This window comes from Pangasianodon hypophthalmus, chromosome 5, assembly GCF_027358585.1.
Source record: "Pangasianodon hypophthalmus isolate fPanHyp1 chromosome 5, fPanHyp1.pri, whole genome shotgun sequence".
Classification (NCBI taxonomy): domain Eukaryota; kingdom Metazoa; phylum Chordata; class Actinopteri; order Siluriformes; family Pangasiidae; genus Pangasianodon; species Pangasianodon hypophthalmus.
In genome coordinates this window covers 15,364,730-15,383,485 of record NC_069714.1, presented here as the reverse complement: position 1 = coordinate 15,383,485, position 18,756 = coordinate 15,364,730, and the positions used below count along the sequence as shown (strand labels likewise).

At 39.6% G+C, this 18,756-nt stretch overlaps 2 protein-coding genes across 2 annotated transcripts in view; one reads left to right on the top strand and one right to left on the bottom strand.

Moving 5' to 3' along the window:
* The first annotated feature begins 2,127 nt into the window (after positions 1–2,127).
* slc35a5 (solute carrier family 35 member A5) lies at positions 2,128–10,227 on the top strand. The gene is made up of 7 exons (XM_026946689.3): positions 2,128–2,249; positions 4,201–4,393; positions 4,577–4,675; positions 5,405–5,538; positions 5,702–5,769; positions 5,988–6,771; positions 9,739–10,227. The coding sequence occupies exons 2-7, from the start codon at positions 4,222–4,224 to the stop codon at positions 9,805–9,807; spliced, it is 1,326 nt and encodes a 441-aa protein (XP_026802490.3). The 5' UTR covers positions 2,128–2,249; positions 4,201–4,221; the 3' UTR covers positions 9,808–10,227.
* Positions 10,228–11,407: 1,180 nt separating this feature from the next.
* Positions 11,408–18,756, bottom strand: part of ccdc80 (coiled-coil domain containing 80) — a 9,808-nt gene continuing 2,459 nt past the window's right edge. Inside the window, exons 1-7 of the mRNA XM_026913025.3 lie at positions 18,726–18,756; positions 18,394–18,550; positions 15,479–15,615; positions 14,553–14,704; positions 14,087–14,190; positions 13,401–13,484; positions 11,408–12,101 (exon numbers count right to left, since the gene is read on the bottom strand). The exon at positions 18,726–18,756 is cut by the window's right edge and continues 2,459 nt beyond it. Coding sequence (XP_026768826.3) covers positions 11,782–12,101; positions 13,401–13,484; positions 14,087–14,190; positions 14,553–14,704; positions 15,479–15,615; positions 18,394–18,550; positions 18,726–18,756 — 985 coding nt within the window. The 3' untranslated portion in view covers positions 11,408–11,781. The remainder of the gene's footprint in view (positions 12,102–13,400; positions 13,485–14,086; positions 14,191–14,552; positions 14,705–15,478; positions 15,616–18,393; positions 18,551–18,725) is intronic.

Here is an 18,756-nt window from a genome sequence, read left to right as displayed (position 1 = left end):
TGTAAATCATAGCATGGTGTTGTCACGTAAAGCAGGCTGGAGGCAGATGCAAAGGCAGTCTCAAGTTGAAAGTTTAATTTAAATCAAAAACAAAACACAAACAAGAACTATGCAACTTGTTGCAGGGTACCAGGACTAGGAAACATAAATATGAAACAATACACATGACACTAGAAGCGTAACGTGATAAAGAAAGACGAACGCAAGACAACAAGTGCAGTGCAAAATGTGACTTATATACTAGTGCTAATTAACCAAAAACTGGTGAAACCAGACATGTGATCTGGTGCAGTGACTGATGGGAGTTGTAGTCTTTAGTCCTCTCTGGCCTATCCATGACAGGTGTAGCATGGTGAAAATAATAAATGTTTATAGTGGTGTAATAACTTGACACTGCTTTAAGAAAAATGCATTAAAACAATTCTGGAAATGTAGTCCTTCAATCAAGGCAGTTGTTAAATGTTGTGTATACACATTTGACTAATGTCGGTTTATGTACAGTATAAGGCCAAAAGCAATGGAAAGGTATAAGGTATGTACAGTATAAGGCCAAAAGAAATTTTGAGATCAAGTGTTTCATCCACTCCTGTTGCAAACAGATGCATAAAATCCAGCACATAGCCATGCAATCTCCATGGACAAACACTGGCAGTAGAATGTGTCATAGTGAAGAGCTCAGTGAGTTTAATGTGACACTGTCATAGGATGCCACCTTTGCCATAAGTCAGTTCATGAAATTTCTGCCCTGTTAGATCTGTCCTGGTCAACTGTAAGTGCTATTATTGTGAAATAGAACCGTCCAGGAGCAACAACAGCCCAGACGCAAAGCAGTAGACCACGCAAACTCACGAAGCAGGGCTGCCAAGTGCTGAAATGTATAGCATGTATACATGCTGAAATGTATAGCATGCCTTTCCTCTGTTGCATTACTGACTACAGAGTTCTAAACTGCCTCTGGAAGCAACATCAGCACAAGAACTGTGCATCAAGAGCTTCATGAAATTCCATGGCCAAACAGCACAAGCCTAAGATCACAATGTGCAAGTGTTGGCTGGAGTGGAGTAAAGCACACTGCCGCTGGACTGTGGAGCAGTGGAAATGTGTTCTCTGGAGTGATGAATCACACTTTGCTATCTGACAGTGTGATGGACAAATCTAGGTTTGGCGGGTTCCAGGAGAACGCTACCTACCAGAATGCATAGTGCCAACAGTAAAGCTTGGTGTAGGAGGGATAACAGTCTGGGGCTGTTTTTAAGGATTTAGCCTCGACCCTTTAGTTCCAGTAAAGGGTAATGTTAATGTTACAGCATACAAAGACAGTTTAGACAATTGTATGCTTTCAACTTTGTGGCAACAGTTTGGGGAGGGCCCTTTCCTGTTCCAGCATGACTCTGACCCTGTACACAAAGACATGGTTTGATGAGTTTGGTGTAGAGGAACTCCAGTGGCCTGCACAGAGCCCTGACCTCAACCCCACTGAGCACCTTTGGGATGCATTACTATGTCGATTGTGAGACAGACCTTCTAGTCCAAGATCAGTACCAGACCTCACAAATGCTCTTTTGAATAAATGGGCACAATCTCCGACAGATCTCCCACAGGCACATCTCCCAATCTTGTAGAAAGCCTTCCCAGAAGAGTGGATGCTGTTAAAGCCGCAAAGGGAGGGCCAACTCCATATTAATGCCCATGGTTTTGAAATGGGATGTCCAAGAAGCTCAGGTGTGACGGTCAGATGTCCACATAATTTTGGTCATATAGTGTATTTATTTAGCTAGTTTATTAGCAAAGGTGTCATTAATGTATCATTTTTGTATCATTGCCTGAAAATGATTTTGATAAACAAAACAGACAAACAAGAAGTGAAAAATATAAGTCTTTTAAATTACATTTTTCTTCCTTCTTTTTTGAATATTTCATAATATTTAGTAAATACATAATGCTCTACTGGTTTCCAAATCCCAAACATGGTAAAAGGATTTATCATCTTTCCTTTTGTGTTAGTACTTTGACTGGTCAGTGTAGAATAAATAAATAAAATGTAAAATAAAATGTAGTTTTAAAGTGTACATATATATAAACTAAATTTAGAACCAAATTAGTCAACTTGGCGATACCGAAGTAAGTAAGTAAGTGAGAGGGACTTTTCATGTGAAATCGTGCACCGCCATGACGACACTGCGCATGTGCAGTAACGTGGTCGAAAGCTGGACGTCAGGATGGGAAGCGCAGTGTGAACATATGGACAGGTGGGTTTAAAATTAATTCATTTTGTTTTACTGAATGTGTTAGTCGTTTTGCCTCATTTTGTTTGTAGTCCCATCAGTGGAAAGCGAACTGTAGGTGACGGGGTGTGTGTGGTTTTCATTAGGAAATAAAAGGTTCGATGTAAGCTAGTTAGCTAATCAACAGCAACAACAACAACAACAGCAACAACAACAACAATAATAATAATAATAATAGCAGGAGGGACACTGGGCATGCTACATACCGCATAGTGCCGGTTTAGGCATGTGCAGAAAGTATGAAATCAGAGGTTACTGGAGTTATCAGAGGTGTTGTTTAACATAGCAGGTGTTAGTTAATAGGAATCATATGTTGTTTATCACTTTTTTGACAAGGAAGCTTCAGTGTTGCACGCCTTAAAGTGCTGTGTAGTGATTAACACACGCTCGTATGTTTCTCTGATTTTTATAATTTACAGATCATATAGATTAACTATCACTAAAGCAAAAGGCATTCAGGTGAATCTCTGGGGCTGAATCTTAAAGTGGAGCACACTGGGTGTGTCGTAGTGTACTACGACGGATATAAAAGACTTTACGATATAATATAAGGGGTTATTGTGCAGTATAGAGCATTATGATTTGCATTTACAGCTATTAGCCATAACATTAATACTACTGACAGGTGAAGTGAATATCATTGAAGAGGTTCGATATATTAGGCGGCAAATGAACAGTCAGTTCTTAAAGGTGACATGTTGGAAGAAGGAAAAATGGGTAAGTGTAAGGATCTGAGCGACTTTGACACGGATCAAACTGTGATGGCTAGACGACTGGGTCAGAGCATCTCCAAAACGGCAGGTCTTGTGGGGTGTTCCCAGTATGAAGTGGTTAGTACCTAGCAAAAGTAGTCCAAAGAAGGACAACCGGTGAACTGGCGACAGGGTCATGGGCGCCCAAGGCTCACTGATTTGATTGGGGAGCGAAGGCTAGACTGTCTGGTCCGATCCCACAGAAGAGCTACTGTAGCAAATTGGCTGAAAAAGTTAATGCTGGCTATGATAGAAACATGTCAGAACACACGGTGCATCGCAGATTGCTGTGTATGGGGCTCGTAGCCACAGACTGGTCAGAGTGTGATGCTCTGGGCAATGCTCTGCTGGGAAATCTTGTGTCCTGGCATTCATGTGGATGTTACTTTGACACGTACCACCTACCTAAACACTGTTGCAGACCAAGTGCACCCCTTCATGGCAACGTTATTCCCTAATGGCAGCGGCCTCTTTCAGCAGGATACTGCGCCCTGCCACACTGCAAAAATTGTTCAGGAATAGTTTGAGGAACATGACAAAGAGTTCAAGGTATTGACTTGGCCTCCAAATTCCCCAGATCTCAATCCGATCGAGGATCTGTGGGATTTGCTGGACAAACAAGTCCGATCCATGGAGGCCCCACATCGCAGTTTACAGGACTTAAAGGATCTGCTGCTAATATTTTGGTGCCAGATACCACAGCACACCTTCAGACGTCTTGTGGAGTCCATGTCTCGACGAGTCAGAGCTGTTTTGGTGGCACAGTGGGGACCTACACAATATTAGTCAGATGGTTTTAATGTTATGGCTGATAGGTATATATAGAGAGCATATAGCCATTTGAGATTTAACACTCACTAGGACTTTTTTGTAGGGAGATCATTTATATATATAATGCTTGACACATCTGAACAACATGCCCAGCCTAACTGCAGATACTGGATCATATAGAGCTATCTATTATCTGCAAAAAAAAAAAAACATGTAACCTTTCATTGGTGGACTGTGTACCCCACTAGGTGAATGTCACCACAATTACAAGCCTGGTTAAATAAGAAACACTTCTTATTGGTGAATCGTGATTATTGATTTACCCTATTACTTTTAGGCAAAAGATATTTGAACAGTGTGTGTTTTTTATTTGTCTCCATTGCTGGATTCAGCCACAGCTCTGCTCCTCCAAAATGGCACCACCCTCCTCCTCCTCCTCCTCCTGCTGCTGCTGCTGCTGCCGCTGTTGCTCTCCCCGTACCTGGCTGTGCTCACGCTCCTCAGCCTACACTTTGGTTCTTGGCTTGGTATTCATCACACTAGGGACCAGTCGCATCATTTTGCTGAAGTTCTCTGAAAATGAAGGTAACCTTCAGCTTGTCAAATTTAAATGAATTAGGTGATGCAATTAATAAAGGCAGATACTGTAACTTACTCGTTAATTTTGTCAGCGTTTATATTGTTTAATTGTTCTCAGGTTGATATGTAGGTAGCCAGTTACACAGTGTTAGCCTGTTACTAAACAATTTACTTTTGCCTTTTTTGCAGAAAACAAGTATGACTTTCACCCTGCCTCTGTGAATTTGATGGCAGAGACCATTAAACTCGTCTTTTGTTTAGCCATGTCAGTGCGCGTGATCATTCGAGGTGAGCCTTGGGTATCAGCTTTTAACAAACCTATACATCAATAAAACAAACTTGTATCTTTCAACAATTGTTTTTGCATTCACACTTTGCTAATCTGAACATACTTTTGTAGCAGATTGGCAATGAAGTTTGTCCTTTTTCTCCACTGTTTGGATTATACTGTTTATCTTATTGCATTTTTAAATGTTACTCACCTGTTGTCACGTCTGAGCTTCAGTCAGATTCACTATGACATGTCTGCTAAAATCTTCTAGGCTATGGCTGCATTATAAGCCTGATTTTTCTCAAAACTAACTTTTTTAATTGTGTGTTTGTAAGTGGACCTTCTCTGTCATTAGTCTTAGCAGATTAGTTTTAACTGATTTTCCTAATCAATAAAGTCAATAAAGTCATGTGCTCCTTGAACCATATGTAGCATTAAAAACAAACACCTTTCTTTGCAGTAGTGAGATGAATGACGTGTTATCAAAAGCCATTACAGATTATTAGCTGAGGAGAATATTTTGGCAGCTCATCAGCTCTTTCCAGATATGTACATGCATAATTAAAAGTAATTTGGAATGGATTTGCGTTAACATCAGGTCTGTAACAGATTTAGACTAAAACGGATTTGGACTACTTTAACTTTGTAATATGAACATGTATCTTTATTGTTATTATGTGGGCAGTAGTTTTCCACAAAATTTTGTTGGTTTTAATCTTAAATCTGTTTATGTGTTTGTTTTGCAGAGAGTCGTTCATGTAAGGACTTGGGCTGCTCCTCTGGTTCCTCTTTTTCTAGCTGTTTTAAATGGGCTGTCCCTGCATTCCTCTATTTTCTTGACAACCTCATTATTTTTTATGTGATGACCTACCTCCAGCCTGTAAGTTGGACTAGTTTTTAATGTAGTTTTTAATGCTCTTAGTTGGAAAGAAATTTCTAATAGTTGTATAGTGTGTGTTATTTTTTTTTTGGCTTTTTATGTATTTCACTATTTCAGCGTATTAAGTCAGTAGATGCATCATTCTGTTTGTTTGTTTGAACAGGCGATGGCAGTATTGTTCTCCAATGTTGTCATTCTTACAACAGCCATTCTGTTTCGGTTCGTTCTGAAGTAAGTTTTAAAGACACACAGATTTATACTTTGTTGTTTCCACTCTACATTTTTCCTACTCTAAAAAACTGGAGCAATTTCTATTTGCCTACTTTCTGTATATTAGAGTAATGGGAACATAGTGTGTTGTGCATAGGCTGTCCATAGGCTGTCCATATCAGGCTGCAACATGTCCTCTGTCTCATTCAGCTGTTGTAATTGCATACTACACTCTGCAGGAGGCGTTTGTCCTGGGTGCAGTGGGCCTCCCTCGTCATTCTCTTCTTCTCCATCGTCGCACTGACCATGAGCACATGCACTAACCAGCATGCTGTCAGTGTGCATGGTCTGCACGCAGCACATGTCTCTGCTCCCTCCAGCAGTTGCTCAAACTATACGCTGTTGGAGATGAAGAAGCACAACCAGAGTGAGACCAGCTGGGCAGAAGGACTGGCTCCTGAGCTCTGGAACAGCCAGCTTGTCCAGCGTTTACGTGGCTTCGGCCTGGGCTATGTCTTGCTACTGCTCCAGTGCTTCACCTCTGCACTGGCCAACATCTACAATGAGAAGATCCTGAAGGATGGAGAGCAGCTAGCTGAAAGTATTTTTATCCAGAACAGCCGGCTGTATGTGTTTGGTGTTGCCTTCAATGGCCTGGCACTGGTGTTGCGTGCCGACTCACGGACGATGATGCTGCGCTACGGCCTATTTCATGGTCACAATGCCTACTCCATAGCGCTGACCTTCATTACAGCTGCCCTTGGTCTCTCTGTTGCTTTCATCCTTAAGTTCCGTGACAACATGTTCCATGTGCTGACGGGCCAAATCACCACTGTGCTCGTCACAGCCCTGTCATTCTTCCTTTTTAATTTCCGCCCAGAACTAGACTTCTTCCTACAGGCGCCAGTTGTTTTGCTGGCCATCTTTATATACCACAGCAGCGGCCTGAAGGACCCAGAGTATGTACTGCAGCAAGAGAGGCTCAGGGTCATCAATGGAGAGGTGTTTGAGCGGCATCAAGGGGTAAGGATTCAGCTGCACTAATGTAAAACACAGAGGATGTTCTCAGAACTAGTGTGTTTGCTAAAGTCAGGACCAGAGGGTTTTTTTGTGACTTTTTCATGATTTTTCATTTGGTTTATTTCACATTGTAACAATTTTTAAGTGCACCAAATTGCTTGCATGCACTCTTCAGGAGTTTGGTGGTTTGTGCTTTGATGGATGCTTTTTATTAGTTCTCACAATGGTTCTTTTATGTCTAGGTCATTCTTATAAGAGAAAATATCATTTCACTTTAAAGTGATACATGTTGATTATTTTATTTGAATATTTATGCATTTTATTATAGACTATATAGAATTACATTATTGATTTTATATAACTATAGTAGTAACAGTTCAGTTGTTTAGTGCCTACCCAAATATGGGTGAAGTGTTAACATCTGTCAGAATGAACCAAATTAAAGAAAGACCTAAACAAAGTAAAGAGCTAATATTAATAAATGATAAAAATTAAAAATTATCTTAAGTGATAATCCAGCTTAGGAAAAGTGGAAAGAAACCTAGGGCCATATTTTCAAAAATCCTTAAGGCTAAATGTTGCTCCTAACAAACAGATTTGGGAGAAACTCTTAATAAATGTTTTTTTTTTTTTTTTAATTTAAAAGTAATTCACAAAACATTTTAGAGCTAAACATTTTAGCAGCTCCCAAACTTATTGGGGAAAACATTGGGGTAGTCCAGATGAGCCGCCACTGCCACTTAATGGACAGTTGAGTTGTACATTTGAAATATTTAATGGCAATGAGTACTATTTGTGTAGCTATTGCAATGATAGCTACTTCACCTAGAAATGTTTTTCCAGTACAGATTGCGATTTTGACAGATTTGCTAATTGCCCAGATATGCAAATACCATTATGCAGCCTAGATGAACTCTAAATATAATATATGAGTCATTTTAACTGTCAGTGCATTTCAATCAGTTTTCTTTCAGATGTTCACAAACTACAAAGCTGTACTTGTGTACTGTCTATTAGAGGTAGATCAATATGTAAATCAATCCTCTAGTTAAAATGGAAAATAAATTTAAAAAAAACTTCACCTACTCATTCATGCAATTATCTAATCAGCCAATCATGTGGCAACAGTGCAATGCATAATACTCCCTTTACTTGTTGCATACTTTGAATTGAGATTTCAGTTTTTTTGGTTTTTAATTAATTTTCGAAAATCTCTAAAAACATGTTTTCACTTCACCATTATGGTCGATTAAGTGCAGAAGGTAAAAATGGCAATTATATCCATTCAAAATCAAATACATAACACAAAGTATGCAACAAGGGGTCTGAATATTTTCTGAATCCACTGTGTGTGTGTGTGTGTGTGTGTGTGTGTGTGTGTGTGTGTGTGTGTGTGTGTGTGTGTGTGTGAGAGAGAGAGAGACTGCATGAGTGCACAGGTGTTCCTAATAAAGTGGACAGTGAGTGTATACAGTATGTATATGCAGTAATAGTACACCACTGTTATACAATCATTTTATACACTGATCAGCCATAACATTAAAACCACTGCCAGGTGATGTGAATAACATTGATTATCTCATTACAATGGCACCTCTCAAGGGTTGAGATATATTAGGCAGCGAGTGAACATTTGAGTGAGTGATAGTTCTCAAAGTTGACATGTTGGAAGGAGGAAAAATGGGCAAGCGTAAGGATCAGAGTGACTTTGACAAGGGTCAGAGCATCTCCAAAACGGCAGGTCTTGTGGGGTGTTCCCAGTATGCAGTGGTTAGTACCTAGCAAAAGTAGTCCAAGGAAGGACAACTGGTGAACCAGCGACAGGATCATGGGCGCCCAAGGCTCACTGATGTGAGTGGGGAGTGAAGGCTAGACTGTCTGATCTGATCCCACAGAAGAGCTACAGTACTGTAGCACAAATTGCTGAAAAAGTTAATGCTGGCTATGATAGAAAGGTGTCAGAACACACAGTGCACCACAGCTTGCTGTGTATGAGGCTGTGCAGCTGCAGATCAGTCAGAGTGCCCATGCTGACCCCTGTCCACTGCTGAAAGCACCTACAGTGGGCATGTGAGCATCAGAACTGGACCATAGAGCAATGGAAGAATGTGGCCTGTTCTGATGAATCATGTTTTCTTTTACATCGATGTGGACAGCCAGGTGCGTGTACATCACTTACCTGGAGAAGAGATGGCACCAGGATGCACTATGTGAAGAAGCCAAGCCGGAGGAGGCAGGGTGATGCTCTGGGCAATGTTCTGCTGGGAAACCTTGGGTCCTGGCATTCATGTGGATGTTACATTGACACGTACCACCTACCTAAACATTGTTGCAGACCAAGTACACCCCTTCATGGCAACGTTATTCCCTAATGGCAGTGGCCTCTTTCAGCAGGATAATGCGCCCTGCCACACTGCAAAAATTATTCAGGAATGTTTTGAGGAACATGACAGAGAATTCAAGGTGTTGACTGGGCCTCCAAATCTGATCAAGCATTTGTGGGATGTGCTGGACAAACAGGTCCGATCCATTGATGCCCAACTTGCAACTTACAAGACTTAAAGGATCTGCTGCTAAAGTCTTGGTGCCGGATACCACAGCACACCTTCAGAGGTCTTGTGGAGTCCATGACTCGACGAGCTGTTTTGGTGGCACAAAGGGGGACCTACACAATATTAAGCAGGTGGTTTTAATCTTATGGCTGATATATATGTGTGTATGTGTGTGTGTGTGTGTGTGTGTGTGTACACTCCAGGAGAACTCCTAGGGGTAAGGTAAAATTTGTTCAAAAATATGGTCCTTGATTACTTGTACTGAAATCACAGGTTCCAAGGTTACCTTGATGAAGGTTTGCTTGAAGTAGAACAAGATACAAATTGTGGTTACTCATCTCAGTATGCTGTGCATTGGTTGTACATTCATTAAACGTATATGGCACTACTAATTGTATTTCTACTTTTTGTTTTTTAGGATGGGGAAGAGTTGGAGAGACTAAATAAATCTGACACAGAGGGTGATTCTGAAGAGGAGTCTTTCTGAGCCTACTCTCTCATTCCAGCCTTTAGCTACTAAAGTGTTACTGTAATTATCTTGCAAATTATCTGTCAGTGTGCCTGTATTTATAATGCTCTTATGGCTATATTTATTGACCCTTTTTTCGGGGACACCTACTATATTGGTGCAAAAGCTTGATGCACTCGTACTTGCAAACCCACTAAAATGACGCTGCCAGGTCAGTGTTTTTGCAATGCTGAGAATGATCCACCACCCAGGTAATAGCTGGTCAGTGGTGGATAAGATAGAGTGGTCTGACAAATTGTGTACAGAAACAGATGGACTACAGTCAGTGATTGTAAAGATAGTGCACCATACTGTGGTATGAGTTCCTTATAAATGGGCCATAGAATATAGCTGTAAACAAAGTGGCCTAAATAAAATATGTATATTGTGGTATTTTAAGTTTCAGTGTCCATGGCGTTGTACTTCAAATGTGATCAGTTTCAAATGTCGGGTCTCTGGTAGGGCTGAATAATATTTCTGAAATGGCATATAAAAATTCTTGATTGAAGACTTTAAAAATGTCCAGAGAAATGCAAGGAAATCTGGCAGAGTGGTGTTTGTCACATGTATTGTACAGTCACAATTCTGTGACCAGCTATCACACACCACAATGTTGCTTTTTATTAAAATGCTGCTGGGCAAACAAATTGATTGGGAACATTTTCCTGACACAATAAAGACACTACTTAGTTCATGTAATCAGCATGCATCAATTCAACTTTATCAGGAATATTTCAGTATTATGTTTGCCAATTTGCCAATTTAGGACTTTAAATAAATCTGCTCCATCACCATCCTGTGTCTTTTTGATTTGTAAAATAATTGAAACATTTTAAAAATATACTCGTAATTTTTAGTAACCAAAAAAAAAGATATATATATCTATCTGTGTATATATATATAGGACGTTTGAAATGTCTTCCTTCAAGTGCAAAATACACTGTATGTAATATTTTATAATATAAAATTAAACTTCCTTGAAAGGCAGAGCAGCAGGTTGCTGTTGCTGCCACACAGCTCCAGGGTCCCTGGTTCGATCCCAAGCTCGATGTACTTGTGTCTGCGTGGGTTTCCTCCGGGTTCTCTGGTTTCCTCCCACATCCCAAAAACATGCGAGTAGGTGGATTGGCCATGGTAAATTCAATTTGGTGTGAATAAGTGTTAATGTGTGTGCATGGTGCCCTGTGATGGACTGGCGTCCCGTCCAGGGTGTATACACTTTACGCCCGGTGTTCCTGGGAAAGGCTCTGGATTCAATGTGACCCTGATCAGGATAAATGGGCTATTAAAAGTGAGTGAACGAGTGAGCGAGTGAAAGGTTATGATGGCTTAGATTACTGTCTGTGAAAAAAATAATAATAAGCCTTATTCTTAAGGCAGGAGAACAGGGAGGGAACATAGGGTCAAACTGGCTTTAAAAAGCCTAGAACTTAACTGCAGGAAAGGGGACATGAAGGTTGGTGTCTGAAAACCTCTTGCATGTAGACTCAGCAATCCACAGTAACCCACATGACATGCTAAACTAATACAAACCATCAGGGGGTGATGTAGTAAACAGAATGTAAACCTTACTATGGAGTGTTAATAACCTAAAGCTATTTTTTATTAACATCATTATAAATAAGGACACAGTATATGTATGTAACAGTGATTTACAGTGGAGTAACAAAAATCCAAATCAGTTTCCATTAACAAAAACCCAGCTGTGACCCTGATAATGATCATTTCAGCCAGAAAAAAACTACAAAAGTTTATGTCATTGGCCATAAAACACTATATCCTCAGGCCAGGATAGATAATAAATCTACATAAGAAAAAAGACAGGTTTCAATTCAGATGATTAATAAAAAAAACAGTTAAAAAGGAAATATGGTATGTGACCTCTGTCACTGAAATTCAGTCCACTGGAAAATACGACCCCTTTTGGATGGCTCACAGACTGACTTATAGCCTTTAGTAACCATATCCTTCGTGATATCCCTCCTGATAGCCGTTGTGGTAACCATGGTGGTAGCCATAGGAACCATACTCGTCCTCAGGGCAGCGCATGCCCAGGCTCTGCTGGATGGCCATCTCCTGCCTACGTAGCTGCATGGAGTCAATCAGGTCATAAATGTTGGCCATGGACCACATTGGTGATGGGTACCAAGACTTCACATTGCCATCCTTTCCCACCAGCAACATGGAGAAATATTCAGGGCTGATCTGGAAGTAATTCCTGATGTCTCTCACTAGTGTTGCTGACAAGCCCTCACGCTCCACTGTCGCACTGCCTGGAACATGTGTACATTTAAATGTGATGAGTCCAGAATCACACATGTACACTTACTGCTACGGTAAGATTATACTGTTACGATACAATAAGATGTCATGGCTAACTGGCTATGTCACAAGCTATGTTGCCATAACATATCCACTTATTCATCTGTTAAAACAGCCAGGGACCCCTTTAACTGTAAAATAAATTCCACAGATCCCCTCAGTACAGATTTATTTTATGAATCTAATATAAGTATTCAAATATAATAATAATCATTATTATTCAAATTATTTGTATTTGCATTATTTGTACAAATATAATGGATATTTATTGGAGCAACAGAGTATTTTATTCTTGGACGTCCCACTGACAGAATATATTATACCAAAGTTGACATTATTTATTGACCTACTTGTTTGAGGATTCAACCCAAATCAACTGAACAGTCAAATAAGCTAATACTTCAATAAGAACTCAGAAGTATAACTGCACTGACCACACTTTGAGAACCATTGTGTTAAAATACTGTTCACAAGAGAAATGAAAGCAACAGGCCACTTCAAGGTATTGAGATTGTTAGGGGGGAAAAGCAATAGAGTTTTTACTTATGTCTTTTACCACACATTTCAAAAAAGAAGATTTATATTTAAGACTAATATGTGTCCTCAGAGTTCAACCTTGATCTTGTGTCTGTTTTTGTGGCTGCATCTAAGTCAGTACTGCTTACTTAAACAGCTTTGATCTAAAAACATCACAGAGGCCATCCCTCAGACATGCTGAAGCAGCTTTTCAAACACACAAAAGCCTGACACTCAACATAACATCAGCTGCACAAGCACACTGAGCAGCTCTGCGGTTTGACCAATGCTGAAACCTTTCCCTGCTTTCAGGTTTGTTCTGCAAAGTAGGATGCCTGTGGGAGCCTTGTGGTCCTCACCCAGCTGGCCAGGGGTGAGGCTTCAGTAAGAGAGACTGAATCACGGAAGGAAGGTATTGCAGGCTTCACAGCACAAGCCTACCTGCTGTTCTTAAGTTACAACTAAGCAAAGCTGCTCATGTCAACACCAACATGCCAAGAAGCCTGGAGCTGAACACCTGGCTGCCAACTTAGCCACATGTTTGTTTTCTTTTCATTATAGCCTGGTACTGCAAAACCCTGTTTGGTACACAGGCGAGTCATTAACTTGCAGCCTTTTTAGATAGTAGTACACAATTGGAACATTTATAAGACTGCATCAAATCAACACATTTGGTATGTGTTTGGATAACTTCTTTGTAAGAATAAATTTTGTGTTAAAAAAAAAATCCTTACCATTAATGGGGTAGAGCTCCAACACTCCACCCATATCTATCATTTCAGTCCCCAGCAGCTTTAAAACAGAAATATGACGAAGCCCTGCGAACAATTAAACATACAATTTTATTAGACATAATATTAACTAAACCAATAGTCAGAAATATAAGTATATGCATTTCCCTAAACATCCAGTCCTTTTCCCATTAGCCTTCAGTATGCTATTAGACATGATCTTGGTCTTTATATTTACACTATACATTTATTCATGCACACTGACTATTTACAGTTGCCTTAGAAACAAATTTCAACCACAAGCGTTTATCACAATGTCTTTAAAACAATGAAAACTATATATTCAATCTACTATGTCTAGTAGTGTATATCAGCTTGTAAAATCAGGAGTACTGGAACAAAAGGCAATCTGAAACAACTGCCAATCTGAAACAGGTTTTTAAGTACAGTATCAATAGTGATGGTCCTGCCAATATTGTCATCTGAAAATCCCAGTGTTACACAAATTAGAATTAAAAAGCTTGGTCACGGTAAGATTGACCTGGTTTTAATCCTCCATGTCTGATTCATGGAAATCAAAGTTTGCTCTTCTTAATGGCACATGCAGTCATTCCATGAGTTCAGTTGCCCATTTGTCTGGAACACAAAAACAACTAGTACAAGTCACTTCATTAGTGAAACAGACTTACCCAGGTTGCACGCCTGACTGGACATGGCATAGAGTTGCTGCTGATAGGCCCACTCTTCATCATTGGGAGCCGATATCACAAAAAGTCTGCGTCTCCACCGGAACCTTATATCAAACAGATAAAATTAACTAACAGACTGTAACCAGGATGACTAGGCCACTCAGGGATCATTAGTACAGTAATGAAATGCTAAAATCAATCTAAATGGCCGTGAATGAGAATAAAGTATTTATTACAATTCACTGTATTATTGCGTATTGGACAGTTTTTCTCTGCCAAGCAAAGGTTACAATACCAAGCAAAAAAAAATAAATAAGAATGAAAAAGAAATAAAATAAAAGAGCTTTGAGAGAGGAAATATTGCCATTTTGGACAGTGAGGCTGGATTTAAATGTGTGTCTAAATGCAGCTCAGTTTAATTATGCTTTCTTTGCAAGTCATCTCCCCACTGATGGATCTGCGCTACCTGGACAGGAAGTTCTCCAATGATCGTGGCTTGTCTTCCTTTTTACATGTCACTCCATCTCGCTTTTGTTGCTCCATTTCTCTGATGCGAGAGGAGAATGTGTCGATGTAGCCAAATACAGCCTTCATGGCAATTGGGACCTCGTAAAATTGCTGCAACAACATGGAAATATTGATCCCAGAAGAGTGCTTTTGATAATCTTAAAATTATGTGTGTAACATTTCACAAGAATTCTGAAGATTTTACTCTGAACCACAATAAACAGACAATTCAAGCAAGAACCAAATTCAAAACAACAAAGTGAAATATTTCTTGTCATCTTCTGCTTTTGGCAACAACATTACCGTGTGTGTGAGTAAATGAACCAAATGAAGCTTTATGGAAAACACTGCATCATTGAGGGCAAGTGCGGAGTGTCTTGATTAGCCACACCTCAGCGTAGTTTTTACATGGAGTAAGACTCATATTCTGCGTGCCCCTAGCAGCCTGCCTACACACTGGCCTCTTTGTTTACACCAGCTGTCTGCAAGCAGGGCCCTGGTTTTACCCTGAACACATAAACATGCTACTGAGAACTACTGAGGATAAAAACCCTACTGCTGTCAAAATGTAACATGATGTAAACATGATGCATTACATAGCAGAGAATATGGTATATCCGATTACAGGGTTATGGGTAAAGGGTTCAGTCATCTCTCTGTGCACTAAAGAGCATGGTATAGTAGCCCTTCCCTGTTAAAAGTCGAATTCAGAAGCAGTTTCAGCTGATTTTATCTGCCTTTTATAAACTGTGCAGAAATACCAGACTTTATGTATATTTGTAGTGCTAATATTCCGTGTTACTGCAAAATACAGTGCACTTGTGTGAAAAACATACTTAGTCAGCCTGAAAAATCTGGAATGCCTCAAAAAGGACATCATCTTACCTTCCATTTCATGTCCATATCAGTAAGCACCATATAGAAATCATTGTAGGTCATTCTGAACTCTTTCCTCAGATCTGTGATGAGCTCCTGGTTCACCAGATCCTCTTGCCGTAGGCCCTTCATAGGTTTGTCATTTTCTGCAAAGAGACCAAATTCATTCCCTGGTCAGCTAAACAGAAAAGGTACACAGTATAATATACGAGATTTTATGACAGTTTTGCTGTGCCAGCAATGGATTTGACAGTCCAATTCAAACATAAAATATGTTCTTAATAACAGGCAAGAGCAAGTAGCTGTTAGGTTTATTTAAGAACTCCACTGATCACTTTTTGTCTAGATGGAAAATCACCAGTCATGTGGTACCTATGAAGTAATTCAGCTATTTAAGGATAGCAGCTGGGCATTTATACTGGGCAAACAGCTTCCTTGTGTCCAGAATGAGACAGATAAAAACTAAACCACGCATGTGAAAGGCCCCATCCACCCACTGGAGACATGCAGGGAGACACAGCCAAACCCAAAGGTTTGTTTTTCCTACCTCAAAAGTCAAAGTATGTCTCACATGGATATCCAGTAGACATTCCTTATTCAGAAGACAACATCTGAGCAGGAGGCTCTGTAATGTCAGCAATTTCGCCTGATGGGGAACAATGACAAACTGCTGCACTTAAGCATAACAATCCTCTGCAGCACAGTGTATCTGTATCTGACTACTTATAAACTACTGAGTATTTGTATAGTTTTAAAACAGTAAATAAATAAATAAATAAATAAATAAATAAATAAACCACTCAGTCAAGGAGAAATACATCATAGCCACATGAGCAAGAAAATGAAAGAGTACATTTTGATGCATGTAGCCAGTTAGAAGGGCAACTGTAGTTGTACAGCAGTGCAGAGACCCACAGTACGAGGCCTTTAATTGTGGCTCCTGAACCACAGCCCATTCAGTCAGACACACTTCCTTTCAGTCCTGTCTGTGATGTATTGGGACCAGTCACAGTGTGCTGGCAGACTGTGATGCCAAATATGTTCCAAACTTGGTACACAAAAAAAATACTCAGATTCAGCACTGAAGGAACCCAACACACTGAGATTCAGACTCAGCAATGAAAGTGCAAACACATTAAGATTCAGATTCACCACTGAAAGAACAAAACACACTATGATTCAGACTCAGTACTGAAGGAACCCAGCATATTCAGACAGATATAGCACCGAAAGAGCCCGATACACTGAGAAAGAGTCAGTTCATCTTCAACCATTTCAACCCAACATCTCATTCTCACTTTCCCCCCATCTTGTGACTGTAAAAGTGACCCTTATCACGTAACCACAGGAAACGGCAGACTGGTGACTAAGTGGAAAGAAATGTACATGTCCACTGACTCACACAAAAGCAAAAAAAACAACTGTATTCTTTGGTCACATTCAGGAATTTCTGCTTCTGACTTTTAATCTCCACGATATGTCGTATTATTTTAGCTGTTCTTAAACTTGTAAGCAATAAAAGTGCATAGAAAAGTGAACAGAGATGGCGTTGCTCCCATAGCCATTTCTCTTTAACATATCCATGTCTATGAATTATAAAAATTGATTATTAGTAGAATGTGGTATCTTCCATTTCTTTTTCTATGGGCATTTCCTTGCACTGGGCATATTTTATTGTCTCCTTAAGAGCTGCTCTGCCAACAACTGACTTGCTCATGTACTTGATGAGCTCAAACTCTCCATTTTTCCTGTCCCAATTTTCAACAGGATCAGCAGACAGTACACTGACATGAGGTCATTGCCTGGAAAAGTACTGCTTTTACTCACAACCAAAGGCCAAATGTCAGATTAAAGGGCCTTTTCTCTCAGGATATCATTCTAAATCTCTTAATCGGCAACACAAAGAGCCACTGAAATGTTAAATGTCCCTCTTTAAACTGGTCACACATAAGGCTTTTTCCCTTGTAGAGCCGAACAGTTCTGACCATGGATAATAACTGTTCGAATGCCATTTCCACCTGGACACAATTAGGCACTGAAGGCTCAAAAGCCGCTCCCAGCACGCCTTCCTGCCCATATTTACACTATTGTTCAGTGCAGCAGAACCATTTTGGCTGTGATGTCTTACTGGATTTACATTAACATCAAATGTGGCATCACTGATTGCATGTTTTATGTGACATACGATGTTTCATGCAAAAAAAATAGTCTAAAATTCTTATACCGTTCCAAATACTGTCAGTCAACAGAATGCTTCATGTTTATTACCTACACATCACAGAGTCACATACTCTGTCCATAGATTCCATAGACTCCATAGCTTCCTGTTGTTCCTCTAGGTTTTCTTAGATACTTACGAAACCTGATGGAAAAAATCTGTAACCTTTAAAACAAGTTCCCTCTGGCACAGTAAAAACGAGGCTGCAGTGACAAACTGCAGAGTAATTAAAAGCTGAGAGAACACGAAGCTGTTGCTGTATTTTGTAAATGTCAGTGACATTTGTTACCTGGTAGGCATGGCTTAGTTTTCAACAGTATGTGAATGAAAGCTTGAAATGAAATAAATACAAGCCACTCTGCATAAGTGTGTCTGCCAAATGTCATAAATATAAATGTAATTGTTGAAACGGGAATATGTTAAAACATCAGACAATCCCTTTTACAAACTCCTATAAAAAGGTCATTTATGCATATATAATATTATGCTATTTATTTAATGTGTAGTTGAAGATTGTGTCTCCTTTTCCCTCCCAACACCATACAAGAAAACAAGGTGCAGGAAGAAATAATCCCAAGATGTTAAGATACCTATAGTACTTTTAAAGAGAGCCCTAAATAAGCAATCATTTAAGCCATTTAAAAGTATAATTTAGTATATTATTTATAATAAAGTGCTACAAAATCCAGAGAAATTTTTGGCTCACCAAGCTGGTAATGATCAATTTTCATGGTGCTGTTGGTCAAAGTGCCAAAGATGGTGATGATAGAGACCTTCCTGATAGCCATTTCACACACATGTTCTAGGTATTCATCCCTCTGCTGCACATACATGCTGTTCTCCTCTGATGGAGCAGTAATCAGCTAGAATAAAGAAAATATATAATGAACAGAAAATATATAAATACATGTAATCTTACACACGGCAAAGACAGACATTAGACAGATGTCTAGAAGGTGAGCCCTTCTGGACAAATTTTTCAGGACAAAAGTGTGCTATGCCTTTAGTTAAATATTAATTAACTGTGATTGTACTTACAATTAACCGCCTTCTGTTTTCAAAATATTCC

Excerpts from the sequence above, each read along its gene's own strand:
- slc35a5 (XM_026946689.3), top strand. The coding sequence starts at position 4,222 with ATGGCACCACCCTCCTCCTCCTCCTCCTCCTGCTGCTGCTGCTGCTGC. Across the intron at positions 4,676-5,404 it reads AGTGCGCGTGATCATTCGAG|AGAGTCGTTCATGTAAGGAC; the intron begins GTGAGCCTTGGG and ends TTTGTTTTGCAG. Across the intron at positions 5,770-5,987 it reads CTGTTTCGGTTCGTTCTGAA|GAGGCGTTTGTCCTGGGTGC; the intron begins GTAAGTTTTAAA and ends TACACTCTGCAG.